Below are 22,615 nucleotides of genomic sequence, written 5' to 3' on the forward strand. Positions count from 1 at the left end.
TATTTCACTCCAGGCCCTGGTTCCTCTTCTAGGCTGTTACAATTCGGGCAGGAGGATGTGGACACCCAGTTACAATATGACACATGCCGCCGTGTCACAATCGTGCTCTGGGCCCTGCCTGCTGGCGGCATCTGGATGGGGCCGCGGGAGGAGGAGGTTAGGTGGTGTGGCGCGGGGCTGGAATGCAGAAGTTGGGGTCTCTGGAAACCCAAGGGCTGGCAAGAGCTGGGATGGTTTTCCTTAGAACCTGGAGTTTCCCATCTGTGGCCTAATTCCAGAAGGGCCCGAGCCTCACAGGGCGGCAGGGGCCACAAGGGGCTGTGGGGAGGGGCGTGGGGGGTGCAGGGGCACGGGAGCCGGCAGTCTGTCCCAGCCCGAGTCCAGGCCCATGAGACTGCTCTCCCCCAGACCACCCTGCTGGCCCCCAGCTTTCCCGTTTCTGTCTGTTGGGTGTGGGGTATGGGGATAGCGTCCTCCGCGTCTTCTCGACCACCCCCATTTCGACACATGACCCCTCTTCCCACCACGGACCCTCTGAGCAGGGGCCTCGGATGTCATTCCGGCTTCCAGAGACCTCGGCCCCCGCGGCAGCCCCAGGGTCCGAGCGGTGGGGATGGTCACCCACCACCCATACCACCTCGTCTGCAGTGATTGTCCCAGAGATCTTTCCTGGCCCCGCTGCTCACTGCGAATGCTGCCCTTTGAGGAAGCCGGGCCCTGTGGCACCGGCCCGCCACGCTGCCCCTGGGAATGAGGACTTCCTCTCCCCCCGCGCTTCCCGGAGGCAGGGCTGGGTTTCGTGTGCGGTGCCTGGAACGTAAACCACTCCTGGGAGGCTGTGCAGCGTGACTCGATCAATGGGGGTGCTGGCAGAGGTCGGCTTTGCCCGACCGAGACAACCAGAGGAATTCCGGGCCGCCCACCTGCGGCAAAATTCTCTTCCTGTCACCTCTGTGTTGTTTGTCTTTCCAACTGGATGGGCGTATGGGGCAGGCCTGGACGGACAAAGATGAGCTAAGGGGTGAAGAGCACGGGTTCAAGTCCCTGTTTCACTCCGTCCCAGCAGGTGGCCTGGGGCAGCCGCTGACCTCTCCAGCCGTCTTTGCCTCCTTTGTCATCTGGGGTCAGAGTGGCCTCACGGGGCTCCTTCAAGAATGGGGCGCTGGTGTATGGAAAGCATTTCCCGTGGTGGCCGGCGCCCAGTAGCCCCTCACAGGCCACGTCTGGCGGCTGCTGCTGGGGCCGGGCGACCTTGACGCTGACCTTGCTGGTTTGGCGTCACCTGGATTCTGGATGGAAGGAGGCGCGGCCTGCCCTGGTCCTTCTCCTGTGCTTCCCAGTAAACAGAGTTGAATCATACAGCGACAGAGACTGGGGAAAAGGAAGAAAAGAACCTCCCTAATTTCAAAGAAACAGTGCTGAAGAGAAGGACAGGACTTTCTGAGCTTCTCGAGTCCTGAGAAGCTGCTGACATCTACCAGGAAAAAAGGCGTGATATTTGAAGGTTCTTCCCGAAAGATGTGCAGTCTTGACAGAGGTGCTGGGAAGCAGAGGATGTTGAGTCATGAGTGAGTCCCAGTCGGAAGCTGTGGGGCCCGCAGCAGAGGCTCTGGTCCAGCGGGCGGGCAGCTCTGCTTGGGGGGCTTCCTACCCATCCCAGATGTGTGGGGACAGGACAGCCATTGGATCCCAGTGTCGCCTGGGAGGGGAGGGAGATTTGCTGAGGCTCTGAGGGGCTCTCAAGCCCCAGAGCCTCCAGGAGGGGAAGGAGGCGGGGGGCAGGTCCTTCCCGAAGCCCCTTCCTTCCATCACCCCGTTCGGTGGTCCGAACCCCAGCCCTGGAGCCAGCACTCGTAATGAGATCCCGGAGCTTCCTCATGAGTGTTGACAAAGCACCATATGCTTAGCAGTTGGGAAGCCTAGAGCTAAGTTTGGAAATCACGAGAGAGCAAGAAGGGGAAGGAGGAAGGGGCGGTTAAGGAATCCCGTAGGAGCATTTTGAGGTGAGCAGTTCGTCAACGCTAGTTCCGAAGAGTTTGACGTAGCCAGGTGTCCCGGCAGCCTCCGTGTCAGCTGGGGACAGGGCGGTCCTGCCATCAGGTCCTTGCCAGTTGACAAGGGGAGGGAGCAGGAGATGTGTGACTTCCCAGCAGTGGGGGCTGGAGTCTGGCGCCTGGGCTCCTGTCCGGGCTGGCTCCCTGGGCTGGGGAGGGAAGGTGCCCCCAGGAATGCGGGGCTCATCTGGTGCTCAGAGCGAGGGGCTCCCGCCTCCCTGTCCCCGTCATCACCTTGCTGTCTCCAACCGTGAAAGGCACTGTGAGCGGCAGTTTCTCTAACTTCAAACCTCTTTTCCTGAGCTGCCCTCGGAAGACACCTGCATGGGAAGAGTGATCTCTGTGCCATTTACACGTGGGCACGCGTACACACACACACACGTGCTCCCTGGGACGTGGGTCAGATGCATCCACCCCACCTGCACGCCTCAGCCCCAGCCGCCCCTCCGGCCCTCAGCCCCGTCTTCCTCCGCGCAAGAGGAAGGTGTCTTGCGCTTCCTGCTCTTTCCTGCCCACACCCCGAACCCCAGCTCCCAGCTGAGCTCCTGCCTGCCGCGTGTGCTTGTGGGGCAGAAGCAGGAAGAATTGGGAAAGGCAGGAGTGAGGGCCTCGTGGCCCCTGCAGCCTGGGAAGGCAGCTGGAGGCCAGCTGTGGCCTCAGAGGACGGACGAATTCAGTGAACACTTCCCTCAAGGATCAGTGCCCATCCAAAGCCAGAGCCCCTGCTCCGGCCCCTCTGGGCTCAGGGACCCAGGCGGGCACCCGGGCTGTTCTTCCTGACCCTGCTCGACCTTTGCTGAGTCATGTTTTGCTTGGAATTCTGGCAGGGACTCCTCAGAGCTTCTGGAAGGGAGGGACAGCCGGGGAGCCACCCTCTGCCTGTCCTGGGGGAGATTACTTTATCTGTGGACTCCCTGAAGCAGGGCCTGGGCTCCTGGAATCTTTGGGGCTTGACAGAGTGCCAGCCGTGGGGAAGGGAGCGAAGGGCCCAGAGCGTTTGCCCAGCCTGGACAGGAGCCGTGTCTGCTCCGCCCCTGTCCCCGGAGGCTGGTGACAGAGCTGGTTTTGTCATTCTCAGCCCTTCCCCATTTTCCAGGAGCACCATCTCCCGGGCCTCCCCATGCATCGCAGGCCGGCGCGCCCCCACTCTTGAGAACCGGCAGGTGTAACAACAGGTTGCAATACTTCCTTTCCTCTTCCGTGCCGCATTTTGCCACACTCCCTTGCCCCTGGCAGCAAGGGCTTGGCCGGTTGTTTCAGCACCAATGTGCCTGCGGGAAAACCACATCTGAGGCAGGAGTGCAGCACCAACGGCCGCCGGTGCCTGGCTTCGCGGCTGCCCGAGTTGCCGACGCCCGGGATGCTGGCGAGCGGTGGGTCCCACGCCCCTCCTCTGGGTGTTGGAAGTGAGCCCTGCCCTGTGCACAGGCAGAGCACGGCACTGCCCTTGCAGGGTCTGATGGCAAGGTGGCCCTGCACTCACAGCCACGGGCCATGGACACACCTGGGCGGCCACCCCTGCCCATAGCCACCGTCACTTTGTAGAATGTCCCTCCTTTGCTGTTGGCGCCTGTGTGCCCCGGCACGAGTGCCCCTCCCTGGGACGAGATGTGGGAAGGAAGAGGACATGCACGCTGTCCCTTCTGCCCAGGGCTTCACCCCGCTCGTCTGCCCCCTACCCCTGCCCCCCGCCGCCCAGGGCCTCACCCTGTCTTGTGCGTTTCTCCAGCCAACTTCGTTTCCTCCAGGCCTGATTCTGTGTCTGCAAACGTCTCTTCTCTCTTTTTAAAGCTTGAATTACTCTCTGTCCCTCTGTTTTTATTGTCGATGTTAGTGTCATTCCCCGTGTTCTCCCTCGCATGACTTCTTTAGATTCACAGGGGTTGGGAGGTGCATTTCCAAAAACCTCGACTTGCTACTTCCGTACGCTTGTCATCTGTAGTGCAGGCAAATCTTACTTTTACGCCCCGCCAAAAAAGGGTAACTTTTCATTAATTAAAAAAAAAAAAAAAGAAGAGTAGGACTAAGAGTCAGAAACTGTTCCTCACCCTGTTCTTTAATCCGCAGGATGTCTCACCCCAAGTTGTGATGAACTGCCGGGGGGGGGGTGTGCAAGTGGCCACAAATGACACCGAAGTGGTGTCTTCCAAGGATAATTCCATAAATGGAATCCTCATTTTTCAGCCTGCTGTTTTCTTACTTGTACCCTTCAGAAGGAAACCTTTCACTTACTGCCCTTCCCTTTCTAAATCCCCTCTCTAAATTTCCCTTTCTAAATAAAGTTCTGTACCTCAGAACTTTTGCTCTGCCCCTAGGTTCACTGTAAGACGTGACAAGGGGACTAATAAAACAGACAAAAATAGAGTAGGTGCCCAGCTGCTGCCTCAAGAGAGAGAAGGTCGGAACCAGGTTTTCGTCTGTTCCCAGGGCTCTCGCTGAGCCCTGTGCCCTGTCTGCTCTGGAAGGCAGATCTGACAGCTGGAGTTTGAAGTAAAGCAAAGTTGACTTTAGCCATCTTTGTCAAAGCCCAGTTCAAGCAACCAAAATTGTCGCACATCCTTGGCGGGTTGCCTGAAACCCCATCAGCGTAATTCCCAAATGGAGGGGAGCGCCAAGCAGGAATATTCGGGGCCAAAGGGAAGCCTGCGTGGACGCAGGGGTCACGGTGCCAGCAGCAGTTTCCCCGAGGACGTGTTTTGGCTTGTCACAGCCCGTGATCCCACAAAGCATTCTCCCTAGGTTTTTTCCCCCCATTTAGGAAATTCAGTTACTGTTAGTGGGCTGCAGCTGAGCCCATAGGCCCAGAGGTCTTTGCTGACAGGGCGAGTGTTTATCTGTCTATGCTTTTCCATTAAGGAAAAAAAAGTTTCAGCACACCAAGGGCCTGAGTCTTCACGTAAACCTGACGACTGTTCTCACGTGGCGGAGCAGGAAACAGGCTCAGAGTGGGTGGCCCCGGGCCGCTCAGTCCACACAGCTGAGGGGATGTGGAGCCAATGCCAACCACGCCTCGACCCAAAATTCGCCGCACCCCACTCTTCAGAAGCTGCCCTGTCTTCCCGTAAGAGGACAAGACACAGGCCAGGGGACCCATTCAGACTGAAAGGCAGTCCGTGTGTGCTCAGTGTAGACGGACTACAGTCAGGTCTTGCCCCGAGTGGAAACCGGCAAGAGCGATTCTCCCGTTCCTAACTGGCTCCACAAGCCCCCCGTTTCTTGGGAGCCTCAGTCTCTGCCAACAGAGGAAATTCAAGTTCTTTCTGCTGCGTATTTGGCAACTCTGTGTTGGATGTGAACGAGCTTCTGAAAATGTTCAGACCCGACAGGTGTCTTCGGAAAGTAGTAGGAAAGGCTGAGGACCCAGCAGTCCCCTCCTGAGCACCTCACATGTTCTGGGCAATGCGCAGGAGGAGGGGAAGGGGGAAGAGGGAAGCCAGCACATGCAGCCTCTTCCACGGAGCGCGGAATTGGGCTCTGGTCCACAGCCAGTCCAGAACAGGGCACGTGCCACAACCATTCTGGGCTGGAGATGGCCCGAGAGAGAGCCGGCTTCGGGGTGTGCATCACAAGGATGGGAGAGGGGAGGAGGGATATCCAGCCCTGCAGAACGTGGGGATGGCCAGGGCTCCAAGAGGCGACCATGTTCCTATGGGGGCGGAGGCTTCGTTAGGAAATAATGATCTGCACAGCTGAATGAAAGCTGCAGGGTATAAGGTGCACTTGGTGAGTTTGCTTTTTCTTACATTCTTCTGTAAAGCTCATGCATTTTATTATCTGAGCCAGATGACCTGTTGAGAAGGTCACTGTCCTCGCAGACCAGTCCTGGAAGGACTCAGACCCAGGCCTTGTGGTCTGGGGCTCCCAGTAACAGTGCCGGCCAGTGGGAACGTTGGGAGTGGACATGAACTGAGGAAGGCAGCCTTTGGCATGACCATCTTAGAGCAGGGGGCAAGACCAATGAAAGGTAGCCCGAAGGCAAGGTCCACAGGATGTGTCCCCACCAGTGTGCCAGGGGGCGGGGGCGGCCAGGAAGCCCTGGCAGGATGTGGCGCGGGCCAAGGCAGCCTCGGCTGGGTGGCGGTGTTGGGGAGCGATGTGACTGGAAAGCAGGAAGCTTGAGAAGGTCTGTCGGATCAGAAGTCGGCTGTGGGAAAGTCCAGGGTGGAGGGGGGGCCCGTACGGGTTCGAGCTCCGGGGCTCCAGACACAAGTGCCATTGGTGCCGGTGGGATCGAGGAAGGACGGGTGGCTCTGCAGAAAGTCCTGGAGCTCAGATCTGGGGGATTCGGGTGGTGACAGCGCCCAGGTGAGCTCCCACAGCCAGAGGCCCTGGCACACATCCGCTGCCTGTTTCTACAAACATTTTGTGTGCCCCTCCGTGCGTGGCATTCGGCTGGGGCTATGCAGAGTACTGGGCTGAGGGAGACACCGTAACCTGCACACTAGGGCCCCCGGAGCCTGGAAAGGAGCTGGGGTGAGAAGCTCAGTGTGTCCTGGAAGGAGCAGCTTAGCACTGACTCAGTCCAGGTTCAAGAGCTGACCCCAGCGCTCCCCGGCTCTGTGTCTGGGGGCTAGTCTCTAAATTTGCCTCTCCAAGGAGCCGGGAGCAACAACGCCTTCCAGGAAGGAGCCATCAGGAAACATTTGCTGGCACTGTCCTTCCTGGGCAATGTCGAGGATGGGTTAAGAGCAAATAGCCACCCCAGGAATGTGTAGGTTTGGGAGAATTCCATGAGAAGCTGGATTTGCAGATGAACCATGCAGCTTAACGCGTTCCCTAGCAGGAGTGCAGGCACGGGGTTTGTGCTCTGGTGATGGTCACTCGTCCTGTCCTTGGCCTTTCTTTACTGTCCCAATCAGGGGACCTTGTCACTGGCCTCTGGACAGGGTTCGGGTGCCAGTCATGAAATGCCAAATCTGTAAGCCTTGAATGCTCGCTGCAGACCATCCTTACAGGAGTTAACCGGACACTAATGATCTGACCAGGCCCAACAGGCTAATGTGATCTGAAGACTGTGTATAAAAATCAGACCCCAGCATATTTCTAACTTCTCCTAACCACGAATCTATACACGTTGACTCTCCCCAGAAAACCGTCAGAATCCTTCTTTGACTTGAAAGTGGAGCAAACTTCCTCCTCCTGTTTTGAGAGTCTCCGTTCTGTTTTCATGTCTCCCTAAGGGGACGACAGCGTGAGAGACTCACGTGCACGACTGAATGCAAACGGACAAGTGCGGTTCGTGGGCATGTCATCCTTTTTCCAGAATGTTCTTCAAGGGGGCGGTCTGAATAGAACTCAGAATCTGAGCCACTGACAGCATTTTCTTTGATGATGTTTGTGGCAATTTGGCCCACAAAATTTCCTACCCAATGAGCTCAATTTGTCCTTGAGAAGAAGAACGCATTTCATGGTGTTTGGGAAACTTAACATACATCGAATCCTTTTCTATCTGTGCCCTTTTGTAAAACCATGGCCTAAAGTTTGGGGTGGGGTGGACTAAAGGACAGAACACAAGCCTGAAAGCCCCTCAGGGAAGCATCACTTCTCTGCTCCCATGGGGTGGCGTCTAGCCCCAGCAAGAGGGGATGCTTTGCCTCGAGTCTCGGGCTTCCAGGCAGGATTGTGCTAAGGGACAGGGCAGGTCTGCACCTGCAAACCTCTCCTAACATGAGCACAAGGAAGGGTTCCTTGGCCCACTCAAGGGCTCACCAGAAGCACATGAGCTGCGTCAGATGTCATGATCCCTGGAGCAGCGGGCTCACTGCGAAACGGGGACTCGTGAGACACTGTGGGGGGTCACCCAGTGTCCCAGGGGACCCGCGTGAGCTGGGGCAGGGATAGCCGCACGGAGGGCAGAGCCAGCGGCCACGCTTTCTAACTCGCTGGCAGCTAAGTCCTCCCCTCTTGCGGGGCATCGCATCTCATGGAATCTGTTGGGAAACACGTTGTGGGCCCCATGCGGGAGGGAGCGTGCGCGCAGCGCCCCTAACACCCTCCCGATGCCTCTGAAGCACCATGCCAGGGAACACCCGGCTCCTCAGAGGTCCTTCCTGCACGGGGAGAGTGTGTGTTTGGAACACTGACCGTCAGGTTGAACCTGCCCATGCTAACCACCAGGAGGACAAATTCCACAACTTTCTGGGAGCCCCAGTCTCCTCCTTGGTAAACTGGGGGTCGTTCCTGCCTCTGGGACCATGGAGAAGACTGAAGGCAGCTTATGGAAAGTTCTTTGCAGATACCTGGCATTTACAGACTCCCCGTGAATGCCTTTCATGAGACGAAAGTAGACAAAAGGAGGACCAGACAGGAAGGACTGTACAGGGCCAGACAGAACTGGATTGGACAGGACCTGACCAGAGAGAACCAGTCAGGACAGGACCAGATAGAATAGGATAGAATAGGACCAGACCGGATAGGATAAGACAGAACCGGATGGAGCTGGACAGGACAGGACCACAGAACTGGACAGGACAGAAGCAGACTGAACTGGACAGGATAGGACCAGACAGGACCAGACCAGATAAGACAGGACAGAAATAGATAGAACTGGACAGGACAGGACCAGATAGGTTGGGATGGCACAGGACTGGACAGAACTGGACAGGACCTGACAGGATAGGGCAGGACCAGCAGGAACCAGACAGGACAGAAGTAGATGAAACTGGACAGAACAGAATAGGGTGAGTTTCACGTTTTTCTGTTGGCTGTAATTACTGTCCGTAAGAATGCCCTGTTCTTCTTCCAGTCTGAGAATCTGGTTGTGCATGAACGTGTGTGGGGCAGGACCAAGACTGAATTCCTACCAGCGCTGCTTTCTTAAGGGAAAGTAGAACAACTCTGTAACTACAGCCGAGTTTGGTTTTTTTTTTTTTTAAGATTTTATTTATGTATTTGACAGAGAGAAATCACAAGTAGACGGAGAGGCAGTCAGAGAGAGAGGAAGGGAAGCAGGCTCCCTGCTGAGCAGAGAGCCCGATGCGGGACTCGATCTCTGGACCCTGAGATCATGACCTGAGCCGAAGGCAGCGGCTTAACCCACTGAGCCACCCAGGTGCCCCCGAGTTTGGTTTTTTAAGCTTTTTGTCCATTCTAGGGAATCAAAGATGAAGGACAAAACTCAAAAAGTTTGAATTATATTAGGCATGGAGTGGGTCCTCTTGAGAACGATGAACACTGAATGTCTAATGAGGTACTGTGAGGGAGTTCTGTATTTCAGGGCTTAGAGGACCCAAAGCCCTATATAAGTCTCTTTTCCACCATCAGATAGTCTGTACATAGTGTATGTTTCAAGTCCCTTTGCTCCTATACCCATAAGTTACTGGTGACTGCGAATACCTCTGACCACCACCACGGGACGCACAAGCTGTGGCCTGTGGAGCTGAGGGGACAGCCAGGAAAACTGACCTTCCTATCCCATCTGAGCAGCATCTCGGGGCATGTGGTGGTATCTGATTAAAAATTTAATCAGAGTCTTAGATTGCCTATTGGAATGCCCCCATTTTTAAAAGGCGAGACTTTGCCTTTTCTCCCATCATCTGAGATAGGCCCACCCCTGTGCACAGAGAGACTGGGGTTGGAAAAATTGACCTGAAGGGTCAGAACTCAGTGTCAAGCTCACCTGTAAAACTGGCATCATTTCACGGGGTGGCTGCAGACACTGAGCACAGGTGCCCCTGGGCAAGCCGCTGCGGACCTGCCTGTTGGATGGGGCACAGGATAGTGACAGTCTCTGTTAGATTCGGACTGTCAAGGGACAGCATCAGTAAGGAAGACTGAGGGTTTGTCAGGAAATAATTAAGGTGGTCACTTCAAGGAAAAGCTTGGCCCAGTATCCCATTATTTTAATAAATGTTTCCTGGGACAATAGGGAGGGTCTGTAGTCAGGTAAGTCTGTCCCCTGCACGACACCATGTGGTCTTTCCTCTGTAATCCAGCGGGTAACCCAGCAAGTTTAATCTAGCAGCCTCGCTGGGCTCACAACTCCCGATAGACGTTGGGATGCCGCCATTGGAGAGCAAACTGCGTGTATGTGTCCACACGTGTCTGCACGTGGCTGGCCTCGGCTAACCCTTCAGACACAGACACACGGTGGGAAGCTCTGACCTAGAAAAACAGAATAAGAACTTGAAGATTTGAGGCACTGATAACATTTATGAAAGCAGCTGATAAGGAATACCCACAGAAATTGATAGCTCTTTTTGAGGTAGGGGAAAACACTAATTTTCCCCCGCCCGATGTGTCGTGTGACGTTTCTCATTTTCTATGAACACTTTCTAAGAAACGTTGAAAAGATGAATGAAGGGCCTTTGCTATGCATTCAGCCCAGCAAGAAACACACAGCTTTTGTGAAGATATGTGCTCTCCCGGATGTGATGCTCAGGTCTGGGGTCCGTGTGTACTGATTCTGCTGAAAAGTTCCTCATGGTTCTAAGATGTGTTCTTGGTTGCAGCCCCCAAGATGTGTAGCATAGCGGGTGTCGTAGATAACGTGCATAAGCTCAGAAATCTGGAGTCACAGCCCTGTTTCTGAGCATCTCCCGGTTACCTTTCAGGCGCCTGTACGAAGGCTGACCATAGCAGATTAGTAGTTAACTAATGGTTTTGAGCAATAACACCTCCTTTATTAAAAAAGAATAACCTTTCTTTTAAATGCTTACTGTGTCTCATGAACATTATCAAAAGCCAGCTTTCTTTTCTCCTTCTTTATTGCAGTTGTATATGGGGCCGATGGCTTTAGGGATTTTCATGCACTAATTCCCAAATCTTTCTCTCGTAAGTATATGCCTTGCTTCCAGAAACAGAAACATGTATTCATTTCATACTCAGTTTCCATCGTGCAAATATCATATAAATGCATGATTCTTCATCACCCACCTTCATACTTGAAAAAAATGAGGTAAATAACGCCCATCCCGTTCATTACACATCTGTCATCTGGGGCATCACTGATTCGAGAAGGTGCACATGTAACATTTCAGACCATTGGAAGATTAGACCATGGACCACGCCTTCTGGAGGAGTAATAGGGGCAGAAGGAATACTAGAATTGTTACTCCGCAAATGCTAGTCAACAGTTCTGCCATTAACGTGACGAGTATCTCCTTTTGAGTGAGTATGATGATAAAATGGCCAGACTTCCTGTCGCCATGAAACAGCCCAACGTGTGTGCACGATGACTTCTACAAGTCTGTGGGAGGAAGAGACAGCCTCTCCCTCCGTTGCTCTGAACTATTAATTTCAGAACCGAGAAGAGAAACATCCCAGGGCTTCGGGGCCGTTAGCCTGCGGTGCGGTGCCTCGCTGCCCAAGCAGACACATTTAGTATTCTGTGTCCTCAGGACAGTCCTGCTCTGAGCTGTTAAACCAAAAGCAGATGTTAATTTCATTTTTAGGTATTGAGAGATGATAAACCATAGATAGAACAGAGCAGCAACTTTGAGGGAGTATTTTAAGGAATGGAGTGTGCTTTTTAAAAATGCTTTAAAAATATTTAAAGTAGCCCAGGTTGGACCCCTGACCCCTTAGGAGCAAAGCCTTTGAAGCCTGCATTAGTAAATTCTCTCCTATGGCAAAGCTACATCAACAAACAGGGTGTGCTTGTTAATCCTAGAACTGTTACGGATCTAGGTGCAATCCGAAAGGTGTCAGTAATGGTAAAGGTAAGTTCCTGACATCCTGGTCATCAAAACTCTTTGCTATCTAAAGGATTTGGGAACAGCCCCGACTGGAAATTGACTGCTTTCCCAGAATATTAAAGTTATCGAGATTTTTCTCTTACTAATCCTCCTGCAATTCAACTTGAAAACAATAGCTTGGGGTTTATTTTCAGGAGATACGGATGTATGTATATGTGTTTCTGCGTGCGTATAGAGAGGTGTGTGCACTCCTATGATGATAGCGGACACAGAGGCATTAGGACAGAGAAGTCACGTTAATGTTGAGACGAACAGTCACATAGCTCAAATGTCGAGACGTCCAATGCACTTAAGAATAAGAAAATACTTCCTGAGAGGGTATCACTAAATCTGAGGGAGGTTCGGGGGCAAGCATGCTGGGAAGTACTCATGGAAAGATCCATGCCGCTTGGAGATTTTATAAGGTAGATGATGCACGTTTTGATATATGCTTGTCTATATACTTATGCAAATGAATCACAAGGTACTCGTAGCTCTCTCTTTCCTCCCCGCCCCATATCATGTCCTCAGACTGTAAACTTCCTCCCCCTCCCCCGCACAGGAGGTGGAGGACCTTAGGACTTCCCCCACCGCGATGCAACCCAGCTGTCCTGGGCCAACATCGCCACCTGGTGGGCAAGGTGGAGAATGCCTCTGCTTGCTCTGCCTCGCCTCTTTGTTTTCCTTCTTGAAAAGTAAAACTATAACCCATTGGACCCCCCACTACCTTCTCTATCCCAGTTTGTGTTCCCGGGTACCTGAGGAAGATGTAGATGTGCTTGTAAATCATTTCACTGTCAGACTCCTCTTTTCTGTCCCTGACTTCATTTCATTTAAAGGCCTAAAGTATCAAATAAGGATAAATTGTGCATCTTGACAAGAAAAATACTACATTTTAGTGGGGTTTGGGGGGAGGTGGTGTTGTTGTTGGCTGTGGAGCCCAACATGGGTCTTGAACTCGTGACCTTGAGACCATGGTATGAAGTGAAACCAAGAGTCGGACACCTAATGGACTGAGTCGCCCAAGTGCTCCAAAACCCCTATATTTTAAATAATAAAAGTTATAAGTGGTTTTCTTAGCTTAAAAATCCTTAAACTTTCTCCTAAATCTGTTTTAGAGGCCACACACACACACACACACACACAAAATACGTATTTCCTCTTCGTCTCAAATTTTAATTACGCTCATTCAAGATCTCTGGTAAATATTTTTACTCCCTTTGCATTTGGCTTGCTAGTCGCAGGTGGCAGGAATATTTCTGTCTCCCATTTGGTTGTTATTGTTGTTGTTAGTTTAAAATATGGAGTGCTTGAGGCCCACGTGGCCAAAATTCGGACCATGGGACAATTTCGGAATCTCTTCTCCATGGAAAAGCCCAGTCTGCGGACCACACATTTACCTGACCAGTAAATAGAAAGACACGTTCCAGAAGGGCAAGGAAAACAGGGAAGAATCACAACCCATTTGTCAGGTGGGGGCTGGCAGGCACATTTTATCTGTGCATTTAAATGTTTTAATCATTCATGAGTCTGAGCAAGCTTGGCAGGAGCGGAGCCCTCCTGGCCCCGTTGATTCAGGTCCCTGGATTCTGCAGACTGTCGAGTGCTCAACTGTGTACGAGCTGACGTCCACCCAGCCTTCAGGGTCTGGGGTCTGCCTTACGTCTGCTGCATGACTAATAACATAGAAGGTCTCTAAGTTACGGAACGATATTTCAATTTTTCCTAATGTAAGACAGCATCTGAGAAGGAAAGTAGCTTTGGACTCAAGATTTGAAGATATCTGCTCTTAATAGAGGCCACATTTATTAAATACTAAAATCGGGCCCCTGTCCACACGCTCTCGGGGACCAGCTGAAGAGCCACAGGAGTAGGCCTGAGCCGGCGCGCTCTGGGGTAGAGACGTGCGTGAGTCTCACCTCGCGTTCTGCATTTAATCCGTTCAATCCAGGGCGGCGCTGAGTTGGACATTTTACTAAGTGGTGGGGGTACAGAGTTGCAAAATACTGATGAGTGTAATCCCCACGCGGAGGGAGGGCCTAGCATTGCACAGACAGCATCATGCGCCTGAGCCGTTCTGGCTCAGAGGGGCGGGTGAGGGGTTCGGGAGTCCAGGGAAAGGAGAGCACGTCAGCACAAACCCGGTTAGCTCAGAGACAGTGTCCAAGGGGCGGACCAAACAGCCATAAACACAAACAAGGGGAGACCGCCTGTCTCATGGAAGGGACCGGAAGGAGACCAAATCTGAAGGACAGCGGGACTCGTCCTGTTCCATTTGACTCTTCTCAAGGGACCACGGTAGGAGTCTTGCCTCCTCCTTGGCTGGGCTCCTGGCCAGCAGGCAGACGGCTTAAGTCAACGCCGGTCATCTGTCCTGAACTCTTCATTTATTGAAGCAACTGCCGGTGCCTTTGAATTCCGCGGGATGTGGAATTCAAACATAACCCAGTGGTCGGACGGGTCTCCCAAGTCCTCCGTCACACGTGTACACGGACATGCGGGGGCTGAACCTCCCAGGTGCCCACTCTGCTCCATGAGCGAGAGGCCGCCTGCCCGGCCACAGAAGGAGCCCCCCACCCAGGCACCCCCAGACCCCTCTCTGCTGGGCCCACACCTCCCAGACCGCCCGCTTTCCTGTTCAGCCTTGGTCTCCCTGCCTGCGAGTTGTTTGTCCGAGCTGGTCCTGCCCCACGGAAGCCCCCAGTGTGCTCAGCCCCCACTGACTTCCTTCCTTCTGAACCTTTCAGGCTGGGCTCGTCCTTTTAAAGGAGGCATACACAGGGCCGGGCCTCAGGGCCAGCAGCTCAGATCCCCTCCCCGTGCCGGATCCTAAGATTGCATCATCTTCTGCATCTTCTGCCTCTCTTTTTTGCAGGCACATCACTAATTGAGCCATGACACCCCAAACCTTGTTCACACATAGATAAGCGGGGCCAACACCTCCCCTGTCCTCAGTTTGTGTTGTTTTTTTTTTTTAAAGGTGTGTTTTAATTTAAGGGGACTGGATATTTGTGTCCACTAGATCACAATTTGGAGACCAGCGTTCGTGACTTATTACGATAGGTTTGTGCCCTGAAACCTTGTTGCCTGTGTTCTCTCCTCTCAGCAGAGGGGATGCCCCGTTTTCATGGACACCCTCCTCGGATGGCGTCTTCCGTGTGGTCAGCACCCCTCTGCATTCGTCCGCAGAGACAGGAGTGCTGGGGATTCTCCCTCTCCCTCTGCCCCTCACCCCACTCTCTCTCAAATAAATAAATCTTTAAAAAAAAAAAAAAAAAAAAAAGCTAAGCTGAGAATGCTTTCTGCCCATATTGAGAGAGCTATCGCCGGTGCTTGACTCTGGCGTGCCCATGGGGACGGTGTTGCCCACTGGGATCCCGGGCCCTTCCTTGTCATCCTTTTCCCCTCGGTCCCTACAGACCTTCCCTGCCCTAATGCGGCCTGGAATCTGTCCCCAAAGTGCAAGCAAGCTCCCAGCCCTCAGTCTCTCGGGGTCCGGTCCTGGCTCTGACCTGGAGCTGTGAGCGGAGGCTGCTTCCAGGGGCCCCGTCACGCTCCTGCCAGTCGTGGTCCTCCAACCCCCGCCGGGACCTGGGGTGTTCTCTGCGCTCTCTCCTTCAGAGACCCGCCGCGGCACAGCTCCCTGAAATCCAGCCTGTGAGCCTTGCTTCCTTCGGCACTGAGCAGATTGACCTCAGACTGCACCTGGGCCCTGCAGAGTCTCGGGTCCCTTCTCCTAGGCTCTCGTGCCTTTGGAACCTCCTGTTTTTGTTCTGTGAACAGTTCTCGACTATCCCCTGGCATCATCGCAATGAGAAAGTCGGACTATGATGGGAATCAGGTCTGGTTTGAGGGCTTCTGTCATACATAAGGGGACACTGTGCTGTGCCCCCCCAGGCCACCCTCGCCTCTTTTCTTCCTGATGCAGCGTGTCCCCCTGCCGGTGGCCTGCTGTGGCTCCCGTCACCCTTAAAGTCGTCCCACTGCTTTCCCACCCTCCTGCCTGTCACCAGGCAGGGCCCACACTGTCACCAGCAGCGCACAGCCACACAGCACACGGCAGGATCACAGCCCTACCCACCTGCCTTACCGCTGTGGTGGTTTCAAGCAAGGTTGTTTCTCTCCATGTCCCCACACCTCTCCAGCCGCAGGTGTGCGGACCTACACCCGTGTCTCGGCGCCACTAGCTGAAGAACCTCTCACACCCACGATCACGGGCCCCGCCTGCCCTCCCATCCCCCGGTCTCATTTGATAAAAGAAACAAGCCACCAACCAGATGATTACAAATAATCCCAGCTGAAGGCATTCAGAAGCCTTTGCAACTGGACGGTCCTATTTCCAGAGCATTCTAGTGCAGAGCCCGGTGCTAAGGAGACCCTGGAGAATGAGCTTGCCCCTGGAGAGGGACAGGGAGCGTGCCTAGGAATACGGACTCCAGAGAGCTCCGAGGTCAGAAAGCCTGATGTCACCCCCACCGCCTGGCCTGCCTCGTGTCCTGTACTCCCCGTGTCAGTGGGACCTGCTCCCTTTCTCTGGCAGCCGGGAGAGATTAGGCCCCTCTGGGGTGCTCCAGGGGGTCCGATCTTCGGGACCTACTAGGAAAGTACAGGTGGGGACTCCCTTTTTCTGGATGTAACACTGGGATCTGATGAGGGGAGACACTCCGTCCTGGGCTCTGGCCCGTGTGCCAACTCGCTGTCCCATTTACTGATTTATTTGTTTCCCTGGAGAGCGAAAGGAAAATCTTGGCCATCCAGCAGCTAGGAATGTGGGCATCAGGGCCAGGCTGCCCACGTGGCCTCCCCTGTCTGCCCTTGCTGCGTGACCTTCTTGTGTGGCTCAACCTCTCTGTGCCCGAGCTTCCACCCGGACGCAAGATGACAGCGTGACCCCCCTCAGCGGGTCCTTGTGAGAGCTAAGTGCCCCAGGGCAAGTAAAGGGCCGTGTGTCTGGCACAGACTTCGTGTTTCAGATGTCACTGGGGTGGCGGCCCCCTCCCCACATGGCCCACCTAGTGCCCGTCCTAAGCTGACTCCTCATCGACCTTTCACTGTGTCCCCACAGCGCCCCTGGTCGGCCACAGCTGCTCCCTCCGGCCTTGACAAGTGTGAAAACCAAAACCAGGGAAGGTGTGTGACTTGCCCCCGAGATCTCAGTGCTCCAAGCGAGTGGAGCGGACATTCCCAGGCACAAATGTCAGCTTCAGAGTCTGGACTCTTGACTTATGATCGAAGCATTGCGTAAAGGAGGGTTACTAACTAGGTTGATTATTTAAAACCATGGTCTCAGACATGCCCCCACGTCGGAATCCCCGGGAGGGGGCTTGTGACAACACAGGGCGCTGGGCCCACCCCTAGAGCTTCTGCTCCGCGCATCTGGGGCTGCCCGGAGAATTTGCTCCTCTGACAAGTTCTCAGTTGATGCTGACGCTGCTGGTCCACGGACCAAGCCTGGAGACCCACAGATTCCAAATGTCGATCAGAGATCTCGTAGTCCCAATTACTGTCTAGGTCACTGTGTCTTGTACTCGACAAAATTTATCTCCCTGTTCTCCTTCATCTATAGAGGCCATGTGAGAAGTGCTAGCGCTCAGGGTCATTGTCTTCTCTCCTGTGGCTCTGGGGTGGGACTCATCAGTTCATCACCAGGCTGTGCGTCAGAAGGATGCGCGTGAAATGCCTCTGATTTTCCTTACCAACAAAGCTCTGCAAACAGCACCTGTCCCTGCCCTCGATGTGACTTTAATGGAATCAGGAATGCAGATCCAGCAGGATAATTTAAGGATAATGCCAGCCCTTGGCCCTCACGCATGGGGCTGGCCGCTTGAGATGCTAACGAGATCTGTCACCTCCACAGACGCTGCCATCCACCCTTCAGCAGCTCGAAATCCCGTAGAAAATCGTGGCTTCACCCCGGGGCACGCTCCGTTATCATGGGTGCTAAAAAAGGAGATAGGAGGTTCGTGTACCAAAGAAACAAACCATCAGAATTCCTGCGGAAACCCTTCGGGAGTCCGTGGCCAGAAATGGGACCGTGAGCTCTTGCTGAGTTTGTCCCAGCGTGTATTAACCCATGAAACAAGGAAAGGTCGCCTGACGAGGAGGAGAAGCTTTTCAGTTAGGAGGGAGGTGGCCCCAGGCGGGGGCACCTTGCGCGGTCGGTACCCACCTGCCCGAGAGCCCAGCTCGGGGCCGCCATCCCGGTTGACAAGCCGCTGAGAACCTTCTCCGCTTCGATGTGCTGTCTTTTTGCTGCTGTGTTGTTCTGTTTTCTTGCGATGACACTGAGTGGCCCCTGTGTTGTGTCTTTCAGCCGGTAATGTTAAAGTAGAGGCTCAGAGTGATGAAGAGAATGGGCGTGCCTGTGAGCTGAATGGGGAAGAATGTGCGGAGGACTTACGCGTGCTTGATGCCGCGGGAGAGAAAATGAATGGCTCCCACGGTGGCCAAGGCAGCAGAGCTTTGTCGGGAGCTGGAGGCATTCGACTTCCTAACGGCAAACTAAAGTGTGATGTCTGTGGGATAATTTGCATCGGCCCCAATGTGCTCATGGTCCACAAGCGAAGCCACACTGGTAAGGCCTGGCGCAGTTCCTCCTTTGGTGGCCTGGAAAGGTCCTCGGGGGTAGCAGAAAGAGAGCGATGCCCTGTCTCTCAGCACCGGTTCTAAGTCGTAGCACGGGTAGCCTTGTTCTTAAGGAGCAGCAGCGAGAGGGACTTTAAACACACACCTCTTCAAACCTAGACTTAAAGCCATTGGATGGGGAACGTTCACAGCCTCCCCAGGGCTGTCAAGGGTCCGGGATCGCGCCTCCCACTAACGAGCGGCAGCTGTGCGTTAGTGCCCCTGTAACCCTGTAACCTCCCCCTCCCCTCAAAAAACAACAACAAGACGAAACCAAACAAAAAGAGGGGGAGCCGCTCACATGCGCTCCTCCAAGTTTCCCCAGAGAAACTGGGAGTGAAATGTGCCTTTTTGAAATCCAGGCTCCCAGAGCTCGGTGTTTAGAAACGTGAGTGAGCCATGGAAAAGTCCCACATGTCCCCAAGTCCAGCTCAGTTTCCCAGTGGTGTCCCTGACAACAGGTGAGCCTGAGGACAAGACTGCTGATTGCTGCTGAGTGTCCACCTCCCACGGGGACAGAATCTCCCATCCGAGCCTCTGTCTGTTGGAGGGTCTGGAAGCCTCAGAGAAGGAGGTTTCCTGTGTCCAAACAGGAAGGGACGGGGACAGTGTAGCGTCCCACAGCTGTGCCCAAGCTCATGGGGGTGGGGGGTGAGATAGTTCTGCCCCTTCTTGTGCTTGGCCGTGGCAGACGATTGGTCCCCTACCCTCCCACCAGGACTGTGGAGTCACCTCGAATGGCCTCATACAGTCTTCAGGACATGAATGGGACCACGTGCTACCTTTAGCTGTGTGCAGGAGGTGTCCCCCGCATTGAAGAGAACGTCACTCTTTTCCCCTGAAGGTGTGCAAAACGCAATTAAGTCACCACCTCTAGTGGTCACTGAAAGTGTAAACATAAAACGGACGAACCCGGAGTCTTGGCTGCCTAGGGGCTGCCTTTGGTGGGTCACCACGACGTCCGCTACTGTCACCACTGTCTGCAAGGATTAAAAAAAAAAAAAAAAAAGCTGAAATCCTTACTCTGGGGGCACAGCAGATTTTAAAGATAACTTAAGGAAGTAGGAAGAACACTTGAAAATCACAGCCTTGTGAGTGTCTTCCCCAGGGCTAGATAAATCCATGACTATCAGAAATTAAGCAGGAATGCAGGAAAATCTTTGAGCAGAACAGCTGTCTTGTCAGGACACACAGGCCTTGGTGGAGCTGTGACTTTCCCATCTGAATCGCGACAGTCTCCAAAACGATGTCTTCCACTTGTAAGACATCTGGAGAATCCTAAAACCCGCTGACTTTCGGAAAACGTGCATTTTCAGTAAAAACGTAACTTCTAAAATTAAGCAAACTTTGCTTTTCCTAATGCGCCCCTTCATCTTCCAATTATCCCGTGAAACAAACCCTTCATAGGGAGGCCTGAGTCAAGCTTGTGTGAGAGTAGTCAGGCCCTCCCCTTTTGTAATGACTTGGAAATTAAAGCGAAGGTAAGTTACTTCTTGATAGACACCTAACAAATACGCCGGGACCCGTGTTAATACATTCCTGATGGAGGAAGAGACCTCACAAATGAATGACTTTCCTTGCTAATTCATGTAAAGCCCGACTGTACTGTGAAAATTCGCTTAAATAAATATTTGATAAATGAATCAAATCCTGGCATACTAAATCGCCAAAACATAATGACTGCCTGCCCCGATAAAAAGAATAATTGCATTTAATGAATAAACCTGCCAAGTGCAGATATGCAGAGTAGCCCCGGCGGCGTGCTGCCCACTTGTCCCCACAAACAGCAGCTTAGTGCCAAGCACGGAACGGATTCCTTCCCTTGTAGGACAAGTACATTCCAGAAATAGGAACAGGCAGACGGTCAGTGTTACAGTTCCTGGTCTGGCTTTTATGAAAACAATCCAACAAACCCTGAAACAATGAACTTATGGATGGTCTTCATGACATGTCCCCACTGGCATAAATGCAGACTGCGGCAGGCGGATCCAAGCGAGGTTGCATAAGTAGATGACACCAGGGAGGTTTCTGTTCCATCTCTCTGAGATCTGAAGCAGAGCATGTTAGAAAAGGCATGCTTTGCTACCCGTCCGTCCCCACCCCGAATTCTCCGAGTTTCCAATGTTTCTAGAGCAGTTTCCTCTCATGCTCGAAGGCCATATAAATCATGCCAGGGCTTCCCTCCCTGGTACCCGACGGCTTCCAGGGGCAGGCTCCCCTCTTCCCTCTGCCCAGAGCCCGACTGGGGAAGGTGCGCTGGGCTCCACCCGCTAACCTGTGTGCGGATCCCACTACTTCCATCCCAAGTTTTGCCGCTCAGTTTCATTTTTTTTTTTTTTAACTCAAGTGTAATAGCACTGCCTTTCCCACCAACACCTCGGGGTTGATGTGAAAATCACAGGGGAGAGTGGTATGAAAGAGCCACACAGTGCAGGGTAAACCCCGCCACGCAGATATGCAGCAGTGTCGTCCTTAATGATGGTACTGTAAATGATCAAGATCAAGAAACGTGTCTGAATTATGGTGACTCTGGACAGTCTCAGGCTTTCCCCTGTTCCCACCATCACCAGCATCAGAGAGCAATCAGCTCCGAGGTGTGGCTGGCATGGGCTCAAGTTCATTCTGCCAGCTCAGGTATATATTCTGTAATCTACCTTCTTCTGATATCCCCCCTTCAGTTTTATGATGGAGACATCCAAGGTGTTCAGACCTTCTTACAGAGGGTCCCTGGCATGGGCACCTGTAGACCCTGAGAGAAAAACTTAATGTTGAGTTAATGAGGATGATAAAGCCTTTATCCCACCAAGGAAAAGAAATCCAGCCTTGGGGAGCTCGCTGTCACTTAGCTGCAAGAAGCAAGCTAGGGACCTGAGGAGGGAAGCAGTTGATGCTGGAGTCTCAGCTCCAGGGGAGCAAAGGTAACGGGGGCTGTGTTCTGTCCCCCACAGCGGGGCCATGCCCCTGCCCTGCTAACAACACCTCCAGACAGAAACTACCTCGAGCTGAGCCCTGGGTTGTCACTTCGGAGAACGCCGTCTTCGGGAGTCTCCATGTCCCATGTTACATATTCATGCCAGCACAGGCAATCAAAAACAAATAGATTTCCAGGAAAGCTTGCCAGCAGGATTAAGACACCAGGCGCAGCAAGATACACGAGAACTGTTGACTCAAATTAGAAGACAGATTTCACTCTCAAAGCAACGGCCGCCTGGCTTTCCTCCTCGCCCTCTCTCACGGGCGGGGGGCATGGCTTGACTGTGCCGTCCCTCCTGGGTCCACGGCTGCAGCTCCTACACAGACAAGCGCTCCCCGGCATGGTCCAACTTAGGTTCCCCCCCTCCGCCTCCAGCCCTTCGGATCTCCAGTGCCTCGTCAGCCTGGAAGGGCTCCATCACACAGCTAGCTAGCTTTGGGTCTCGCCACACACACTTGTTTCCCACGTATGGCCTCTGCCCTCCCTGTATGCATTTTGGGTGGTGTGAGCTCTCCCGACTGATGACCTTTCCGGAACATTCAGCCAGAGGTCCACACTGCCAGGATCCATTGCACCCTGCTGGTCTCACCTGGCCCCTGACGACCAGTGATTTCTCTTCTCCCGTGCATCTACTTGGAGTTAAAATATGCACCTTCACGCCCGTGTGTGTGTGATGGAGGCTCAGAAGTGTTTCTAATAGGTAATGATCTCTCCCTAGTTGAGGCTCCTGGGGACCACTCAGCTACCAACTCTGAGATTTTAGCCCAAGCTAATCAGGATCACTGTCACCTCCCACCTGCCTGACTTTTTGCCCAACCAAGTCCGCCTCAGATGCCGACTGGGGAAAATGCCCAATACGTCCCAGTGGGTATAGGGATCCCTCCAACGGGCCTATAATTCAATATCATTGCTAGTTTCCATCATTACCATAGCAGCTTTGTCCGGCCCACTGAAAAATACAAGCGATCATAGTCATGACATCCCAGGACCAATCTGAACTTTTCCACTGAGGCCGGTGTAGGTTTGAATAGACCCAGACAGGCTTCTGCTAGTTGCTTTTGGTAAGTGCCTCCTTGTGCACCAAAACCACATTAAGCAATTGAGAACATTGTTAAGTATATATTTCCACACATTCTTTTTTCCTAAGAAAAACCCGTTACCAGGAAGTGAGTGTGTTTTGGGTTTTTTGTTTTTATTTTTGGTTTTTTTTTCATGCTATCTCAACACCAGATATTGTGGGCACAGAGAGCTCTTCTTAAAAAAAAAAAAGGAAAAAGGAAGGGGGAAAA

At 53.3% G+C, this 22,615-nt stretch overlaps 1 protein-coding gene across 15 annotated transcripts in view; it reads left to right on the forward strand.

The window, feature by feature from the left end:
• IKZF1 (IKAROS family zinc finger 1) overlaps nucleotides 1-22,615 on the forward strand; it is a 94,777-nt gene that overhangs the window by 48,194 nt on the left and 23,968 nt on the right. For 3 of the 15 annotated variants that reach the window (XM_032306110.1, XM_032306111.1, XM_032306109.1), the window contains exons 4-5: nucleotides 10,767-10,826; nucleotides 18,042-18,302. The exons of 4 other annotated variants lie outside the window; for them this stretch is intronic. In XM_032306110.1, the coding sequence (XP_032162001.1) occupies nucleotides 10,767-10,826; nucleotides 18,042-18,302 (321 nt within the window). Of the gene's footprint in view, nucleotides 1-10,766; nucleotides 10,827-12,648; nucleotides 17,688-18,041; nucleotides 18,303-22,615 lie in introns of those variants that run through there. 8 more of the 15 variants (XM_032306118.1, XM_032306115.1, XM_032306112.1 and 5 more) reach the window with 6 other exon arrangements.

The sequence above is a fragment of the Mustela erminea genome, chromosome 11 (assembly GCF_009829155.1).
Source record: "Mustela erminea isolate mMusErm1 chromosome 11, mMusErm1.Pri, whole genome shotgun sequence".
NCBI classification, from domain to species: domain Eukaryota; kingdom Metazoa; phylum Chordata; class Mammalia; order Carnivora; family Mustelidae; genus Mustela; species Mustela erminea.